Below are 16,003 nucleotides of genomic sequence, written 5' to 3' on the forward strand. Positions count from 1 at the left end.
TTCCACACACAAACAAAAAAACAACTCCTTTCAAGATGCATCTTACCTTGCATTTAAACTGGAAGTGTTTTCAAAGTTAGCAGGAAGGCAAGAATGGAGTCATGCATCCACCAGCAGTGTAAACTACCTTAGGGGTGGGCTCCTGCTGCCAGGGCCAGCCCTGCTCCTTCCTAATGCTGGCAACAGCATTCACAATGGTTGGCTAGTTGTGGGAACTTATCTAGCATAAATCTAGCACATACACACAACAAGGAATTTTCATTTGTTCTCCACTGCAGGTCAATACAGTCTCACAAGAGTCAGTTCTGGTGCTCTACAGGGGGCAGGAGACAAGCAGCCAGGCAAAAGTGTGGGATACTCCTGACTGTGGGGCTGATTTATGCCAGGTTAAATCAACCTTAGAACTACAAAAGGATGATAACCCTGTGCCCTATGCTACACACTGCTTTTTTAAAGAGCTTCCTGGGGTGTCAAAGGGCATCTATGACAGTATATCATGTCTTAAAATACTGACAAAAAATTAGCAGCACAGTTCTATAGACAGGCACAAGGAAATTAACCGGGTTTGTCAAGAATAAGAGGAGCAAGACACTGCACTTTACACCTATTAGTTTTCTTTTCAATGTGGTCATCTTCCCAGGAAGACAACATTTAAGATTCACTTAGCAGTCTCAGCTCACTCACCCTGGTAGACTGCCAGCCTGCTTGTTAAAAAGCCAAACATGTTGAAGTTGGAAATACACAAGGCAATAAGTGAACATGACATTGTACTTCAGGCAGAACCTGTTTTAGGGATATCCAAGGGACACTAAACAGTGAGAGCCATATGTGCAGGGATGAGTTTGCTCTCCTCTCAGGAAGGACAGGTTGTTTTGTCTTAACATCTTTGACCACATCATAGTGAAAAGCTGGGAAGACTCACCAGAATACATCCCTTTGCTTCATGTAAGAAATGCAGTGCCAGCTCCTGGTTGGTTCCAGCCCCAGGAAAAATGCTTGAACAGGCAGCAGCTAGGAGGTTTTCCACTATTTCCAGAGGTATCAAATAAATTCAGATAAGAAGATTAAATTGAGTTTCCTACAAGATTCACATTGTTTATTAGTTCTTTTGAAGTCAGGCTAGACATAAGAGAAAGTAAAACTCCAAGAGAAGTTGAATGTTCTTGCAAATTTATCTGGGTCAAATTTGGACACACAAACTCATTAGACCACAAAGTCAGCATTACTCTGCAGGCAGAATACATGGAGTTAATTGCAAACTTCCTCCTCCCTACTACATCTTTTTATCTCCCTTCACCTCAGAGATCTCCTGAATTCCCCCTCATATTGTGAACTTCCATTTCACAATACCCCTTTCTCTTACTCTCATCAGAAAGATTTCTCCCAAACCTACCCACTTCCTCTTCCATTCAGGATTTAGGTATGTCACATCTCATGTGTACCAACAGCAGACAGTTTCCCAAGTCTGCTATCAGCTGCCACAACTCCCACTTCCTCATGCTGACTTCCTTCTACAACTTCATTTTTTCAAAATACCACTATGTCTGGAACATCCCCTGAGAATACAGAAGTGCATGTGACTTTCAAAGGAAGAGAAGGAAACTTCAGTGAGAGAAAGACTGCTCTTTGACTGACCACTAACAAATGGTTCCATTTGATTTCAACTTAAAACACAATCCTATCATCCTTCCCCCACCACATGCAACCCAGTAGACAAGTTTTACTCCTAAGATGATTTTCAACATCAAACAGGTCTCTGGCACCTCAGAGAAATTTTACATTACGACTACAGTGGTTACCCCTACAACAGCTGTGACAATTCAGTCCCATTTACTAGCCTTCCACATTCTTACCATTTGCTTGGGTGACTTTGTTGGTTTCCAGGTCACCCCACGGCTGCCACACCAGCTCCGCATTATGTTCATCATCTGCTGCCAGAGATCTGTCTCGGAGTACTGGGATTTCTGCTTGAAAACGAGCTCCTACATTTATTCGCCTACAGAGAAGGTGAAAAGTAATGGTCAGCCCCCCTTTACAATATCCAGAAAGTCTCCATCTTCCCTAGAAGCACTTCTCAGGAAGAAACTGAAAGGCAGTCAGCTCAGGAATAGAACATAAACAATGTTCAGGTTATGTTAAGTATGATTCAACAGGTAAGAGGTCTTACATCCATTACCAGTTTTCACTGGCTACCAACAATGGTTCCAGTTCTATTTAAATTAGGATCCCTTAAGAAATCTGAAAAACAAACACCAAAAAACCCCCAACCACCCACAAACAAAAAAACCCAAAGCCTAACCTATTAGCTTTCAATAGTCATCATTTTAACCACAATAATCATATCATGAGAGAGAAGCTGTCACATGGACTTCTCTTATGCTAAGCTTGCTCCTCATGAATAAGATAGGCAAGCCTGGCTTTATGTTAATGTTTTGCTACCTGTAACTACAGAATACAGCATCACTTAAATCATAAAGGACTTCTGAAGACTATTTATTCCAACACTCCATTTCAAACAGGATCAAAGTTCAGACTTTTATGATTATAACACAAGCTACTATCTTCTAAAAACTATTTCTAACAGCAGAAACCAAAAAGCTAAAACAATAAAAGCTGTATTGCTCATTCTTCCAGCAACAATCCTGTACTTTTATATTCCAAATGAGCAGACAGATTTCTCACAGTGTGCAATCCACAGAGCACTACACCTGCTTAAAGTCCATCAACAGAGATTCTACTCTGTACAAGCAAACACAGTGTTGTGCACAGAGATAGGTAAGCACCACTACTGAAAGACTGCCCTACCAGACTTGGAGGTAGAGCAAGTCTTGCAGCACAGCAAGCAATGAGAGCAAGGAGGGCCACTGTAATTGTTCTGCATCTCTTACTCAGCGGGTAAAATAAGCAGAGAGACAGAGGTAGCTACACAAATCGCGTGTTACCATAAATCCAAGGACAACTTTCCAAGTAATATAGTAAACTATGCATGCAATTCAGATGTCCAGAAGAGAAAGCAAAAGAAATTGTCCAAGCTAAGTTCGCAAGAAAATCCCACAGTAAAGCAAGATATTTGAAAACAGCTGCTGCTCAGAGCACTTAAAATATAATTAAAGTCTTCTATTCTGAAATAAGGTAGCTACACTTAATGAAAAAGAGTTGCTCTTTCAGATGTCAGTCAACTAGCACTCTACTGGTAGTGCCTGAAATAGTAAAGGATGGAGAAATAAGGTGTTGTTTTTTTCTTTTGAGGGAGTAGGTCAGGCAGTGCACACAAGATGATTAAACTCTGGTGTTGCTTCATTAGAAAAAAGTAAAGTTCCCTGCCCAGGGCAAGGTCTGCCATAATTCTCAAGTCTTGGCTTGGCTCTCCCCGAGAATGAGGGGAAACAATTAGCCTGATCTAGTCCAGTAAGTAACAAAAGCATCCAAAAGCAGTAACATCCAAAAAATGGCAGCATCCAGACTTTTCTGGTCTCCTGCTGCTCCAAAACAACATACATGTCCATTGTGAAAGTGAGAGCCTGGAAAAGATGTGGGGAGGAACTGAGACAACACATGTTAACATGTAAAAAAAACCAAAGCCAAGAATATTTATTCTGATAGGATGTTTTGAATTCCAAGATGCCTGTGCTACTAAAGGGACAGAAAAGGGTATCACTTTCTGTTATGGAAGGGGAAGTAGTAAACAGTTCCATTCCTTTTTTTCTGCATAATACAGCACTCCAACATTGTCAGCAAGTATGCACCAAGAGATGTCATGAGCTGGAGAAGCCTGCTTTCAGAACAAATGACTGACTTCTAATACACACAAAAAGAATTTCCAAACTATTTCTTTTGCACCTGTAGTAGATTCAGATCTACTTCTTCAGGTTTGGGGTTGAGTGGTTGGAAAGCTGCAACTCAGAGAGGGCCTTTGGGGTATTTGTTTTAGTCAATATTATAAGTCAGCAGTGTGCCCAGGTGGCCAAGAAAGCCGATGGCATCCTGGCTCGCATTAGAAGCACTGGGGCCAGCAGGGACAGGGAGGTGATCATCCCCCTGTACTCAGCACTGCTGAGGCCACACCATGAGTACTGTGCCCAGTTCTGCACCCCTCACAATAGGAAGGATATTGAGGTGCTGGAACATGACCAGAGAAGGGCAACGAGGCTCATGAAGGGCCTGGAGCACATGACCTACAAGGAGAATCTGAAGGAGATGGGTGTATTCAGTCTGGAGAAGAGGAGGATGAGGACAGACCTCATCACTCTCTACAACTACCTGAAGGGAGGTTGGAGTCAGGAGTGGGGAACCGCTTCTCCTTGGTGGCAAGTGACAGGACTAGAGGAAATGGTTACAAGCTAAGCCAGGGGAGTTAAGGCTGTATGCTTGGAAATACTTCTTCACTGAAAGGGTTATCAAACATTGGAATAGCCTGCCCAGGGCAGTGGTGGAGTCACCATCCCTTGGGGTGTTCAAGCTATGTGTGGACCTGGCGCTTAGGGTCATGGTGTTGACCCGTTAGTGCTGGGTTGAGTGTTGGACTGGATGATCTTCGATATATTCTGTGATTCTGTCTGAGGGGAATGGTTTACAATTTACACACATATAAATGAAGAGATGCAGGAAACAGCTACCCAACACACTTATTCTGGCTTTTGACAGTCAAGACTAAAAGTCAAATTAAACATTTTTCTTTTTAGTAAATGCTTTCTGCAGTATTTCTTTTACAGAAGACACATCTACAAAACTGACCACAACAGGGCCACACAAACTAGCTCTAGAGCAGCAAACTGATTACCTAAACAATATAGAATGAAACCAGTTTGTTAATTCACCTTGGTTAAAACTATCTACCTCTATAAGTGTCTGTTCAGTAAGACTTAAGATGAGAGCAAGACAACTCTGCACAGAACTCTCTTTTGGCAAAAGGAGGTAAATTTCTGTTACAGAGTTACTATGGTTTGAAATGTCCAGCAACTCATTGGAAATTTTCATGTGCATCTAAAATTGCAGCTACCTTTGTGTCAAACTTCAGCAATTTAAACCAACAGACAACAGCCAAAGGCAACTGCACCATGGATCAAGAAAACAAAAAATATTTGTTGAAGAAGAGGTTCCCCTGGCTTAGCATGAAACAACAATAAAGATGAATTAAACCACTTTCAGAACAGATTTAAACACCAAAGGTGATTATTTCCATGAATGGGCTCAGCTTGGCAGGGATTTGCAAAGACGGCAATAATAATCTGGGTTCATTCACAACTGCAACATTTGCTTAAGACAGCCCGTTGCCAAAAGTGCAGAAAACTCAGCTTCCAACAGGAAGATAGAATGGATAAAGGATGAGAGAGGGGGAGCAGGGAAGAAACAGCTACAGAAAATGCACCAGTTCTTTTTTAAAATATAAGCTATTCTGGAAGAAAAAGAAGCCTGGTATTTATTTGGGAATAGTTAGAGTTAAGTATCTCAAATGTGGCAGGATATGCTGCAGAGTTAGAGCAGTGAGCCAGCAATACAGAGCCACACAGGTGTTCTTCTGCCACATGTATTTCCACGTCACACAGATTTCCATGCCACACATCATGTCTAGATTTCACAAGAGTTCATTGACTTAGGTACAGTAATGAACCATGCCATAGTTCTACAGCACTGAACTTCTGCTGTTAACACTCCCAGAGAGTTTACAAGGGCTGTTGTGCACAGAAGCTTACTGCTCTGTTTTTTTGTTGTAATTGTTGTTTTGCCACTCTGGTCAGGTTTAGCAGGACTGGCACCAAGCCTAAGCTTGTAACTCCAGTTTCAGTATCTCCAGATCGTGTTCCCTGTTGCTGCTGGGTCCACAAGTCTGAACTTTCCCAGCACACAGTCAGCTAAAACAGACTAATGAAGCTATTAGCCAAGGCCACACACACTGTATGCAGTGGGCTGTAATGCTTTCAGACTGAGCTAGCTCAGGAGGGAGCAATGTCATGTTTACAGTGGCACTGCAGCTAACATATGACCGAGGTAACCCAAATCTGGCCAGGCCATAACAGAGTGAACTACATCTTTCCATACTGTGTTTTGGCTTTCCTCTAAATCGTTATTTCCCCATTCTAAAGCAAACATACAGCGTACAAAGAAGTGCTTTTATACAACAGAACAGGGCAGATCCACCTTTAGCTATCCAATAGTATTCCAACACAGAGACAGATGAGCAGTTAATAGAAAGCAGTTAACAGCACCACAAATACAAGGTGTGTTTGCCCAAACAAATATTATTTATTTTATGGAATGATTTTTAACAAAGACAATTTATGTTCTGAGTCACCAGCAGGGATAGCTTCAATGTTTCTAAGACATAGGGATGAGCTTCAAGATTTAGGAGGAGGAAAGGAAGCACCTTTACTACCAGGCTAAAAATTGACGAAGCACTTACGGTTCAATGCTGACTGGGGTGGCTTCCCCCACCACTGCAAGAACAGGAGGGGTAACTTCTGAACTATCTGCAAGGAAAAGAAAGAAATGCTCAGACAGATCCATTTCATGCTTTATATCTATTCTTCACATGGGTTGTAACCCTAATCAGAATTATCTCTCTCTTGAATAAGATACCCATATGCTAAAGGAATTTAAGACAACCAAGAACCTACCTTCCAGTCACCATCTACATCTTAGTAGTAACTACTTTCTGTTCCCTCAGTTCCAGATACTGACAATCCATTACAAGTGACTTGTCTATTCCCAAGAACGTCTGTAGGGGGTGTTGCAGACTACTTGTGAATGCATCTTAACATGCACGCTTAGATGGAAGCAGCAATACATTTCCCCCATCCCAGCTGCAGTCATTGCAGTTCCACACAATCACACCTCCTACATCACGATCTTCCTATTATTCCATGCTTCCTAATAAAAAATTAGCCAAGAAATGAAGAATAAAGTAGAACTTACTTGATCTAAGCAGAGTTCTGTGAGCACTTTTAGGAGTCATTGGAGGCGGAGCAACTGGATGACCACTTGAAGAGAGGATAGCGTTAAAATATAGCCCGGATCCTTCTCTCACTGGACTAAGAATTGGTGGAGGAGTGTAAGGAGGTAGCTCAAAGTTCCTGTCTGAAGGATGATCTGCCAGACGGACAGGTGACCGTAGGTGGCTCTGATATGGAGTAATGTTAGAATAAACAGGTGGTGCAATAAAGGTGCCAGCTTTTGGTGGGATGAAGAGTGGCTCAGGTCTTGGTCGCTGCTTTGGTTTTCGGGCAAAGCCCTCTGCTTCATCCTTTGGAGCAGCATCTTCATGCTATTAGAAAACAATTGCATATTTAATTTTGTTTTAAATCCCCGGGCTATTCAAAAAACAGCGAGATGACAGCAATCTCTCAAGGCAGCACAAAATCTGGACGTGGCATTGGAGTGTGGCTCAACAATATGCACAAAGGGAAAGAGGGAGGAAGAAGATGAGGAACAGAATGGACACAGGAACAACTAAGTGGCAACTAAGTGCTTACGAAGTTATATTTCACAAGAACTACACATAGGCATGGTTCAGGCTTCAGCTGGAAAGACGGTGATCTCATGGTAGCTTTAAAAAAAGGTATAAAAGTATAGCAGAAAGCTGCTACAGATAGAGGGTGACACCAAACAACAGTAAGAGAATGGAAACATTTAAATTCACAGAACCCTTTTTAGGTGCCTGCCATTTCGTTGGTATCTGAACGTTCAACTCTTCTTCCGAATGGGAGCGAAAAAAATACCAAACCCAAAAACCCATGACCATCTGGCTTTAGTCACTGTTTAGCTGTAGAGCATTGTTTAGCTGCACTAATATTAGCAGTAGTCATGAAAAGCTAGTGATACCCAAATACATGGAAATATTATGATGAAAAAAAATAATCTGCAGTCCCCAAATTACTTCTATTCCAAGTTCAAGTCTTTAGATTAAAGCATTTCAATAAAAAAGCTTATGGATAAAAGCTAAGTAATTCAGTCTAACGGATTTGGCTCATCTTTGAGTTCTAAAGTCTATCCATACCTGATTTGAGGTTTCCATGTTAGTATTACGATTGGATCGCCTCCGAGTGACTATCACGGAAGGCTTGCGTTCACAAAGAGCTCGATCGTTTGTTTGGCCTTTCTGGAGCTTTCCATCCTCAGATTTTTCCTTTCCAGGGTTCTGCAAGTCAATTTTTCTCACTGGCACAGACACAGGAATGATAAGAGGCACAAGGCTGTTATCCTCTCGGGCTCTTTTGGGAGCTGGTGATGAACTGGCAAATTCCACAACACTTTTTGCAGCTGTAGGTCCTGAAGCTGCTAGCATCACATTCTTTTTCTCTTCTGAAGTATCCAGTTCCTGAGAAGAAAAATAGATTCCTTAAAAGTTCTGTTCTACTTGCATAATAAATCAGATGATGTCTCACTTTCAGTCTCTATCCAGTTTCTCAATACAATCTGCAAGCTGTAATGGATTTGGAAAAGTGTTACTGCAGGAAAAAGAATACTTCACAAAAGCATTACCAGAATTTCTTACAACCACTTGGGGATTGCCTGAAGCCTCATCTACTGAAATATTTGTATGCATCATCTTTCAGTATCACTTCACTGACATTTTATTTTCCAGATGAATTTGTGCCCTGCTACACAGCTTCCAACAAAGGGTCTTCCGCTTCAGTAATGAGCATAAGCTGCAGGTTATTAATTCCAAATATTGGACTTCTGGTACAGAAAGACTGACCCAGAATAATCTTAATTAAATCTCTCATATAAAATTCTGAGCTACCTTTGTGCTGTATAGGTGTTTTTTTTTCCAGTCTACATGGCATAAGCAGCTTTCCTGATTGTAACAAGTCATCTACTAGAAACAGAAGCCTACTTCGCTTAGTCCAGCCCATACCTCCAGCAGTAGCTCACATACGGCTTTATACTGCTATACATGGACCTCAACTGATCAGGAAATTTATGCTGTTATGACCTTATGACTGAAGCCTACTTAAACATCTGGGATAGCTCTGGGGTCTTCTGGCAGTGAGATCCACAGCAGCTAGTTTTGCACCACTGTTTTAGAGTGGTGCAGTCACACTATGTTCTTCAGATCAGTGCCAAGAAGTCTTGGTTAAATTTAATCAAGTGCATTTTCCTCCTGGTGTAGCTGTTACTAGTGCAAACACTCTACATGCTTTCTCAGCACCTGAGAGAATAATGGCAAAGTAGTAATGTCAGTATCAGTATGTGAATGAGCACCAATTCTGACCAATCTACAAAGCTCAGATACTTCTTGTGTACTACACAGATCTCTGCAGGTCAAGAGACATAAAGTGATGATTTCCTGATGATGAGGAAATTATGGCATGGAATCCCAGAGAAGATATTTTTCTTTGGCTGCATGATCAGTTAAACATGATCCTTCTGTTTTCAAGACTGAGAAGTAACCAGCAAAGAACTCACTCTCTTGATGATGGAAGAGATGACCCCTTCAAGAGAAGAGCAAGGAGGAGACCTGATCAGTAGTAGAGACAGAGAAAAGTCGTCACTAGAAATTTAATGTAAATAGTTGAGACACCCTTAAAGATGCTGAGGTCCACAGCAGATCTTTTCTGGTCATGAAAGATCACACATACCTAAGGTTTACTAGGAGGAGACACAATTGGTTTTGGAATTAAGCTATTTGTTTCAGATCTCTAAACAGTTTCACAACTGTCTGACTGTGCTCAGAGGCAAGTAGAAAGGGGACACTGAGCAAGGACAGGACCTTCAATTGTAGAACTGCTAAGGGATCTAGAGTCCTCCAGAAGACCCACAGAAACCCATCAATAATTTTGGCACTGATCCTGTCTATGCCTCAAGTGGTTTGTAAAAAGTTTAGAACTCACAGACAAAACCCAGTTGTGATAGCTGGAAGAACTGCTTCACAGCCACTGCTCAGCTCAGACAAGAAACCAAACCAGCCTTTGAGCAATACCTGCTCATCTGGTGTTTTCTGACATCTATCTGTATCATCTTGCTAATAGTAAATGTAGCTTCTCTTTGCAGTGAAACTGAAGCTTATCAATAAAGGTGAATCCAGAACTGCAAATCCACAAATAAAACTGGTTGGTTGGTTTTGTTTTGGATGTGGCAGCTGGTGTCCTGCTCCGTGCCAGGAGAAAGAGGCCAGGATACTAGAACCTATATCTCCCTTCAACAACGGAATATTTAAACCCAGACACTCTTAAGACAACCATTTCAGATCTGAGAAATATTTCCTCTACTATTAAACAAATTACACCACCGTTTTGATTGTAACACTTGTATGTGAAATGAAACCATAAAACTAAGAGTTTAGAATGCACTGCAGCCTGTAAGCAGCAATTAAGCTTGCACCACTTGAAAAAGGCAGGTACAGTATGACAGGCAGCTCCGGTGCAAAGCATCAGTTGTGACACAACAGGCAGAGAGATATTGCTGATAAAGTGCACACACCTGCACTGGAACGTTCAAAAACCTCATTTAAATTGTGAATTGCCTTCTTTCACCAATAATTTGACCCGATGGCCTTCTTACAGGCTCCAGGTTGTTTGTAACAGAAAGACACTAATAAGAAAAACAGACCATGCTCCACCAGAAAATACTTCCTTGTTCTCCCTCACATGAAATCCAGCTCCCTCAAAGATGTAAAATCCATCAGACCTCAGGTAAGAATTTTAACATCTATCAAAACCTTATCCTGAAAGCCTGAAGAGATTTGAATATAAAGGGCTCATCTGCTAGTGCCATCATGGAAACAAACAGGCTGCTTGCATAATTACAAAGAACAAAAGAGCATCTATCAAAACACTTCCGTTTGATCTTTAGGTTATGAATTTAGCTGGGAGCAGACATGCCTCCAAAGGGCCAGTTTCTTACTTGGCCTCTCAGTGTCCTTTCCTAAATGCTTCATGTAGCTCTTCCTTGCCACTGTGATGGTGATCAGACTGCAGTGTGAGTTCTGGGCCTTCCTGCAATATAACCATACCATAGCTGGGAAAGCATGAGCAAATAACTGCTCATGCTGCTACCTACTACTAGCTCTCTATTAAATCTGCTTGTTTCACTGGAGTTAGAGCAAAAAGGATTGAAGATAGTGTCAGCAGTCACTGCTGATGGCTGTGCAAGAGATGGAGCAGGCTATGCATATCTCCCTCCTTGTTTATTAATTCCGTTCTTTCACTCAAGCAGTACTCCCCTCTAAGGGACTGGAAAAACCAGCCACAGATCAGAGAATCACAGAAGCTTTCAGGTTGGAAAAGACCCTTGGGATCAGCAAGTCCAACCAATAACCCTACTCTACAAGGTTCACCTCTAAATCATATCCCCAAGCACCACGTTCAAACAACCTTTAAACACATCCAGGGTTGGTGACTCAACCACCTCCCTGGGCAGCACATTCCAGACGGACCAGGATAAAAGGTGAAGACAAGAAAGACAGGCGATAAAATTCTCTTCCCTTTGCCATCTGACTAGCAGTAACTTCAGTGGCAAAACTGTACGAGAAAGCAGGCTACACTCTAAGACTTGTGCCTCACCAGCCTCTGGTAAGAAAGTTTCCAAAGAGAAGTGCATCTTTGCTCCACTTGAGAGGCATTCAATGAAATATTTGTCAAACCACAGCTAAAAGAAAACAAAAGTGAAAACAAACAAGAAAAGCCTACCCAGCTCCAAAAAATCCTACCACTTGCCTTCCCTACTTTTTTTAACCCTGTTATCCTGCCATATGGAATACACCCTGCACAGTTTAGACTGATAGGTCACCAAAAGGGCAGCAGTAGTGAACATAAGTATTTTCCTACAAAAGTATTTTCCCACACAAGTATGTTCCCCATCACACCCTACATAAAGCCTACAAAGTAGACTTTGTCCTCAGGTTACCAATCTCTAAGCATTTGCTGCAGGTCATTCTCAGAAACAGGACACAGCTTCAGACAGACCTTTGTTATGCCTGGTGTAAACTCTTCACGTAAGTGAGGCTTCCTCAGGCTTTCAGTATTTGGCAACGTTGGACATGCAAATTGCATTATGTAGTTTTCAGATAGCACAATTCAGAAACACTACAGCTGCTAGAACTGGCAGGTACTTAGTACCCTTTTGATGTAAATAGACACCAAATCAACTGCTTACACTTGTCTCTCATAATTCCCGAGCAGCTCAAGGCCTGAACTGAAAATGTCCGTAATTTTGGAACCCTGGGCTAAAATCACATTCAGTGTAAGTGAAATAAAACTGCCCCTCAGTGGTTTCACTGCACTAGATCTCTATTCTCCCACATCTATCAATCACAGCAGCTGAACTCACGTGCCACTACTCCAGAGCTGCTCTTGCCATACAACACCACTTGCATCACGATACCATCCTATCTTGCGTATGGACATAAATTCCTTTTGTTTCAGCCCTATTTTGTAGTCTGAAGCATTCTCTATTGGTTAAGATATACACCTTACCGTCACATTCTGAAGAGAAGCCAGCTCTACAGCTTTTTGGGCCAAAGTCAGCAAATTGGCTTCTTGAGAAACACGCCGTCTCCGTCGTGTACTCTGGATTACACCACCTCTGACACCCTGAAAATCATTAGTTCTCTGAGTGTTTTCTTCAGCTGCTGCTGCCTGTTTCTCCTCATCTCTACCGTTCTGGGCTGTGGCTTGCCTGTCTATTTCTGTCTGGCACAGCTCACTATTGACCAGGACATCCTTCTGTCCCAGATCAATTCTCTTGGGCTGCAAATAGTTGCCTTTGCTGTGGCCCATCGATTCGGGTGTCTGCTGTAACGGGACCTCCTGCTGATGTGTTTGCCAGTGATGCAGAAATAAATTGCTAGGTTTTTCTTCCGTTTGCTTGGAAGCCAACACTTCTCCTGCAGGTGTCACCAGGACACCTTCTTTGGAAAGTCTCCGTGACCTTCTTGGAAAGGGAATCTGGGTCTGAGGTAGCACAGTCTGCTGGTTCTGCTCTGTTAGAGCCTTGAATAGTTCCTGGTTCCTCTCTGTTTGCTGAAACTGGTGTGCCATCATGCGATGCTGAGGAGCTGCAGCTGCCACATGTGGCTGTGCTATGGAAGAAGCAGTTTGCTGCAGACTGAAGGCTTGTGTGGCAGCCTGTTGCTGCTGCTGTTGAGGATAGAAATTTTCAAAGAGCTGTAGCTGGGGAAGAGCTTGCTGTTTTTGTTGAGCAGTAAATGACTGACTGGAAGAAGTTGGGGCTTCTTGATAGACATGTAACAATTCAGGAAGACCTTGCTTTTGACCTTGCTGACCAAATGCAAGTTGGAAAGGCTGTAATGGCAGACTTTGATTCTGCTGCTGCTGTTTCTGCATCTGATGAAAAGAATTCATTTGAGCTTGCTGTCTAACCAGGGCTTGCTGTTCTAGCTGAGCCTTCTGGGACATCATTTGCTGGACGGCATCTCCATACAAGTCCAGCTGTGACACGAACACTCCTTTCTCTTGATTTCTTTTCAGGGCTTCCGAGTGGCCATAGAAGGCTGGTGCACCAGTGTTGGAGTGAGGTCCTTTTGGGTTGCCCCCAAAAACCATACTGTGGTTCCACATGGAAGGGGGAGACTGCCAGTGGCTGTCACCCCTCTCTGGCAACCGATTGCCCATTACTGAATTTTGCCATTTGACAGGTGTTACTGTCTGGGACATCATCATTGATTCTGCTCTATCCTGACTGTAAACAGAGTTCATCAAAGCAACATTGTTAGGAGCACCTGTTAATCCTCCTGTCTGAGAAATCTCCATGGTTTGGGAGACTGGTATATTCCCACCAGGACCATAGTACCTTCCCTCCTTAAGCTGCTGCTGCGGTTCTTTAGATGACACAGCTATTTCCTGCTCATTAAAATAGGCAACTCGTTTCCCAGCCCTTTTGCTTGAAGACTTCTGCTGAGCCTGAAGATTCATGGTTCACTCTATTCTCCCAGCTGTACACACTGTATTTACAATCCACCCATCCCTGAGGTTGGGGGAGGAAACACACGGAAGTCTCTCTCTTCCATTCAGTTTTAGTAATAAAAAGCAGGAAAAACGTCCAGATGAAAGTGCATCTACTTCCTTTTTCTCTCTGTACTTCTCCCGCTTCTTTTCACTCTTATCCTCTGTGGTTCAGAGGTCAGTAGGATCCACTTAGTTACAGGTCCTGAAACAGAGAAGCAACTGCAATGAATCACCGACAGACAAAACAGGCATATAAACCCTCACATGATAAGCAACCATGTGTCTGCCATGTTTCCCATGGAAATGAAGATCAGGATATGTGCAAGAAATAATACATGTGACCTGGCAGAATAATGTAAACCAAAGCGACTTACAAAACAGCTATCACACTGCATTTGCATGACACAACTCCCAGTTGCACAGAGACTTCTGACTAATCACTCAAGCTCCTCCTGAAAGTTTTTCTCTTGAACTCCCTCTCACCTGGCCAATTGCTTCTATGTCTTCTTATATCAGAATAATCTGTTCTTAACCTGAATTTAAAAGGACAAAACAGACTGCTCATGACTTGCCAAAAGAAAAACAACATGTCAGGCCACATTTCCCAAATGAAGGCTGCAGCCACACACAAAGTAAGATGCTCAGTTCAGTGTTTTGAAAGAAACAAAGAGGTGGCAGCCCATCATTCACACACACCCCCTGCCGCCAGTCATTACAGTTCCTTTCCCATTAAGAATTGCCCATCAAGCATCCAAGCACTGAAAAAAAACTGCTGCTCTCTCAGACACTTCCTTCAACAGCTTAAGGCAACTGCTCCTGCTCAGGTCGCACTCATGGAAAAGAAGTTCAGCCAGATTATTGTCCAGGAACAGCTGTATCAATGTTAAGAGCAAAGCTACACGCATAAAGAGCAGAAAGACTTCCTGGAACATGAAGTCTGGGATAATTCTGCTTTCCTCCTACACTGGAAAAACAAAAACATCCACAAACCTAGGCTTAGAACCCTAGCTTGCAGGATTAAAGTCTACCATGTTAATACATATACTGATATTTCTACTAGGACGCCTAAAATCTTTTAGGAAGTTTAGTTTAAAATTTAATTCAATTCTTAAACTACTACTAGCACACAAGCCTCTATTACTATCACTTTTCAACAGGCACTCCATTCACTTCAAATCATGCTGCCAATACCTTCCAGAAAGACTTTAGCCAATTGATAAGCCACAATTCTTATTGCATTCCTTCTGCTATAAACCCAAGTTTGCAAGGAGTGAACCAGATGAGGCTAGCACATGCATCCCCTCCATTGAAACCTGCAATCCATTTCTCTCTCTCTCCAAAATGAAAATCAATGGAACGAAAGCACACAGCACAGTGAAGTTCTGTAACCTCAGCTTCCTCTAAACGGATATGGCTACAGCACAGATTTTCATACTGAAGTGGGGTTGGGAGCAGAAGATAAAGTTTAAATTAACTTACGCAACTTCCACCTCAGCAGCCAAGCTTGGCTTCAGTGCTACTGGAACCACGGGCCTGTGTTTCAGCACAAAGTTGACTCACTTCCTCAGGCTGTTACATAGCTCTTCTCCACAAGCTCCCTCCCCCTTCACCCTCGCTACAAACAGTGGACCTCTGCCATCCCGTATCACAGAGCCAGGGCGTTCCTCCCTCCTCTATGCACAACGTCTCAGCTCATTTTCCAGTCCTCTCTCAACAGGACGAAAATAACTCTAGGAGAAATTATGGACACGTGAGATGGAAAATTCTCTCTAAACTGCAACTAGTACACAAACAAGGATTTCATACAGTAAGTTTTTCCTATTTCAAAATTTCATTAGGAGAGAAAAAAAATCCTACAGCAGGAAACTGAATCCCTGGTAGTAAACACTTAGAGGTGGAAAGGTTGCTATATGCCACTCAGCAGCACTAATGTTATTCTCCATCCTTGTTTTCTGCAGCATCAACAGCTATGCCACAATATCTCAAGCAACATAAATACTGACATTATCTTACTTTCCAAAGACATCAACCACCTCTAGAAGTTCTATAGATTTTCTACATAAAACACAACAGTAACTGCCCAAAAGCAGTTACTATCA

General features: G+C 42.4%; 1 protein-coding gene across 2 annotated transcripts in view; it reads right to left on the reverse strand.

Moving 5' to 3' along the window:
* MIDEAS (mitotic deacetylase associated SANT domain protein) overlaps positions 1-16,003 on the reverse strand; it is a 52,393-nt gene that overhangs the window by 11,193 nt on the left and 25,197 nt on the right. For both annotated transcript variants that reach the window (XM_068162205.1, XM_068162206.1), the window contains exons 2-7: positions 12,414-14,106; positions 7,994-8,314; positions 6,913-7,261; positions 6,401-6,467; positions 1,854-1,996; positions 923-1,026 (exon numbers count right to left, since the gene is read on the reverse strand). In XM_068162205.1, the coding sequence (XP_068018306.1) occupies positions 923-1,026; positions 1,854-1,996; positions 6,401-6,467; positions 6,913-7,261; positions 7,994-8,314; positions 12,414-13,871 (2,442 nt within the window). In that variant the 5' untranslated portion in view covers positions 13,872-14,106. The remainder of the gene's footprint in view (positions 1-922; positions 1,027-1,853; positions 1,997-6,400; positions 6,468-6,912; positions 7,262-7,993; positions 8,315-12,413; positions 14,107-16,003) is intronic.

This window comes from Melanerpes formicivorus, unplaced genomic scaffold (assembly GCF_026170545.1).
Source record: "Melanerpes formicivorus ecotype bairdi unplaced genomic scaffold, bMelFor1.0.p_v2 SCAF_62, whole genome shotgun sequence".
In the NCBI taxonomy this organism is placed as follows: domain Eukaryota; kingdom Metazoa; phylum Chordata; class Aves; order Piciformes; family Picidae; genus Melanerpes; species Melanerpes formicivorus.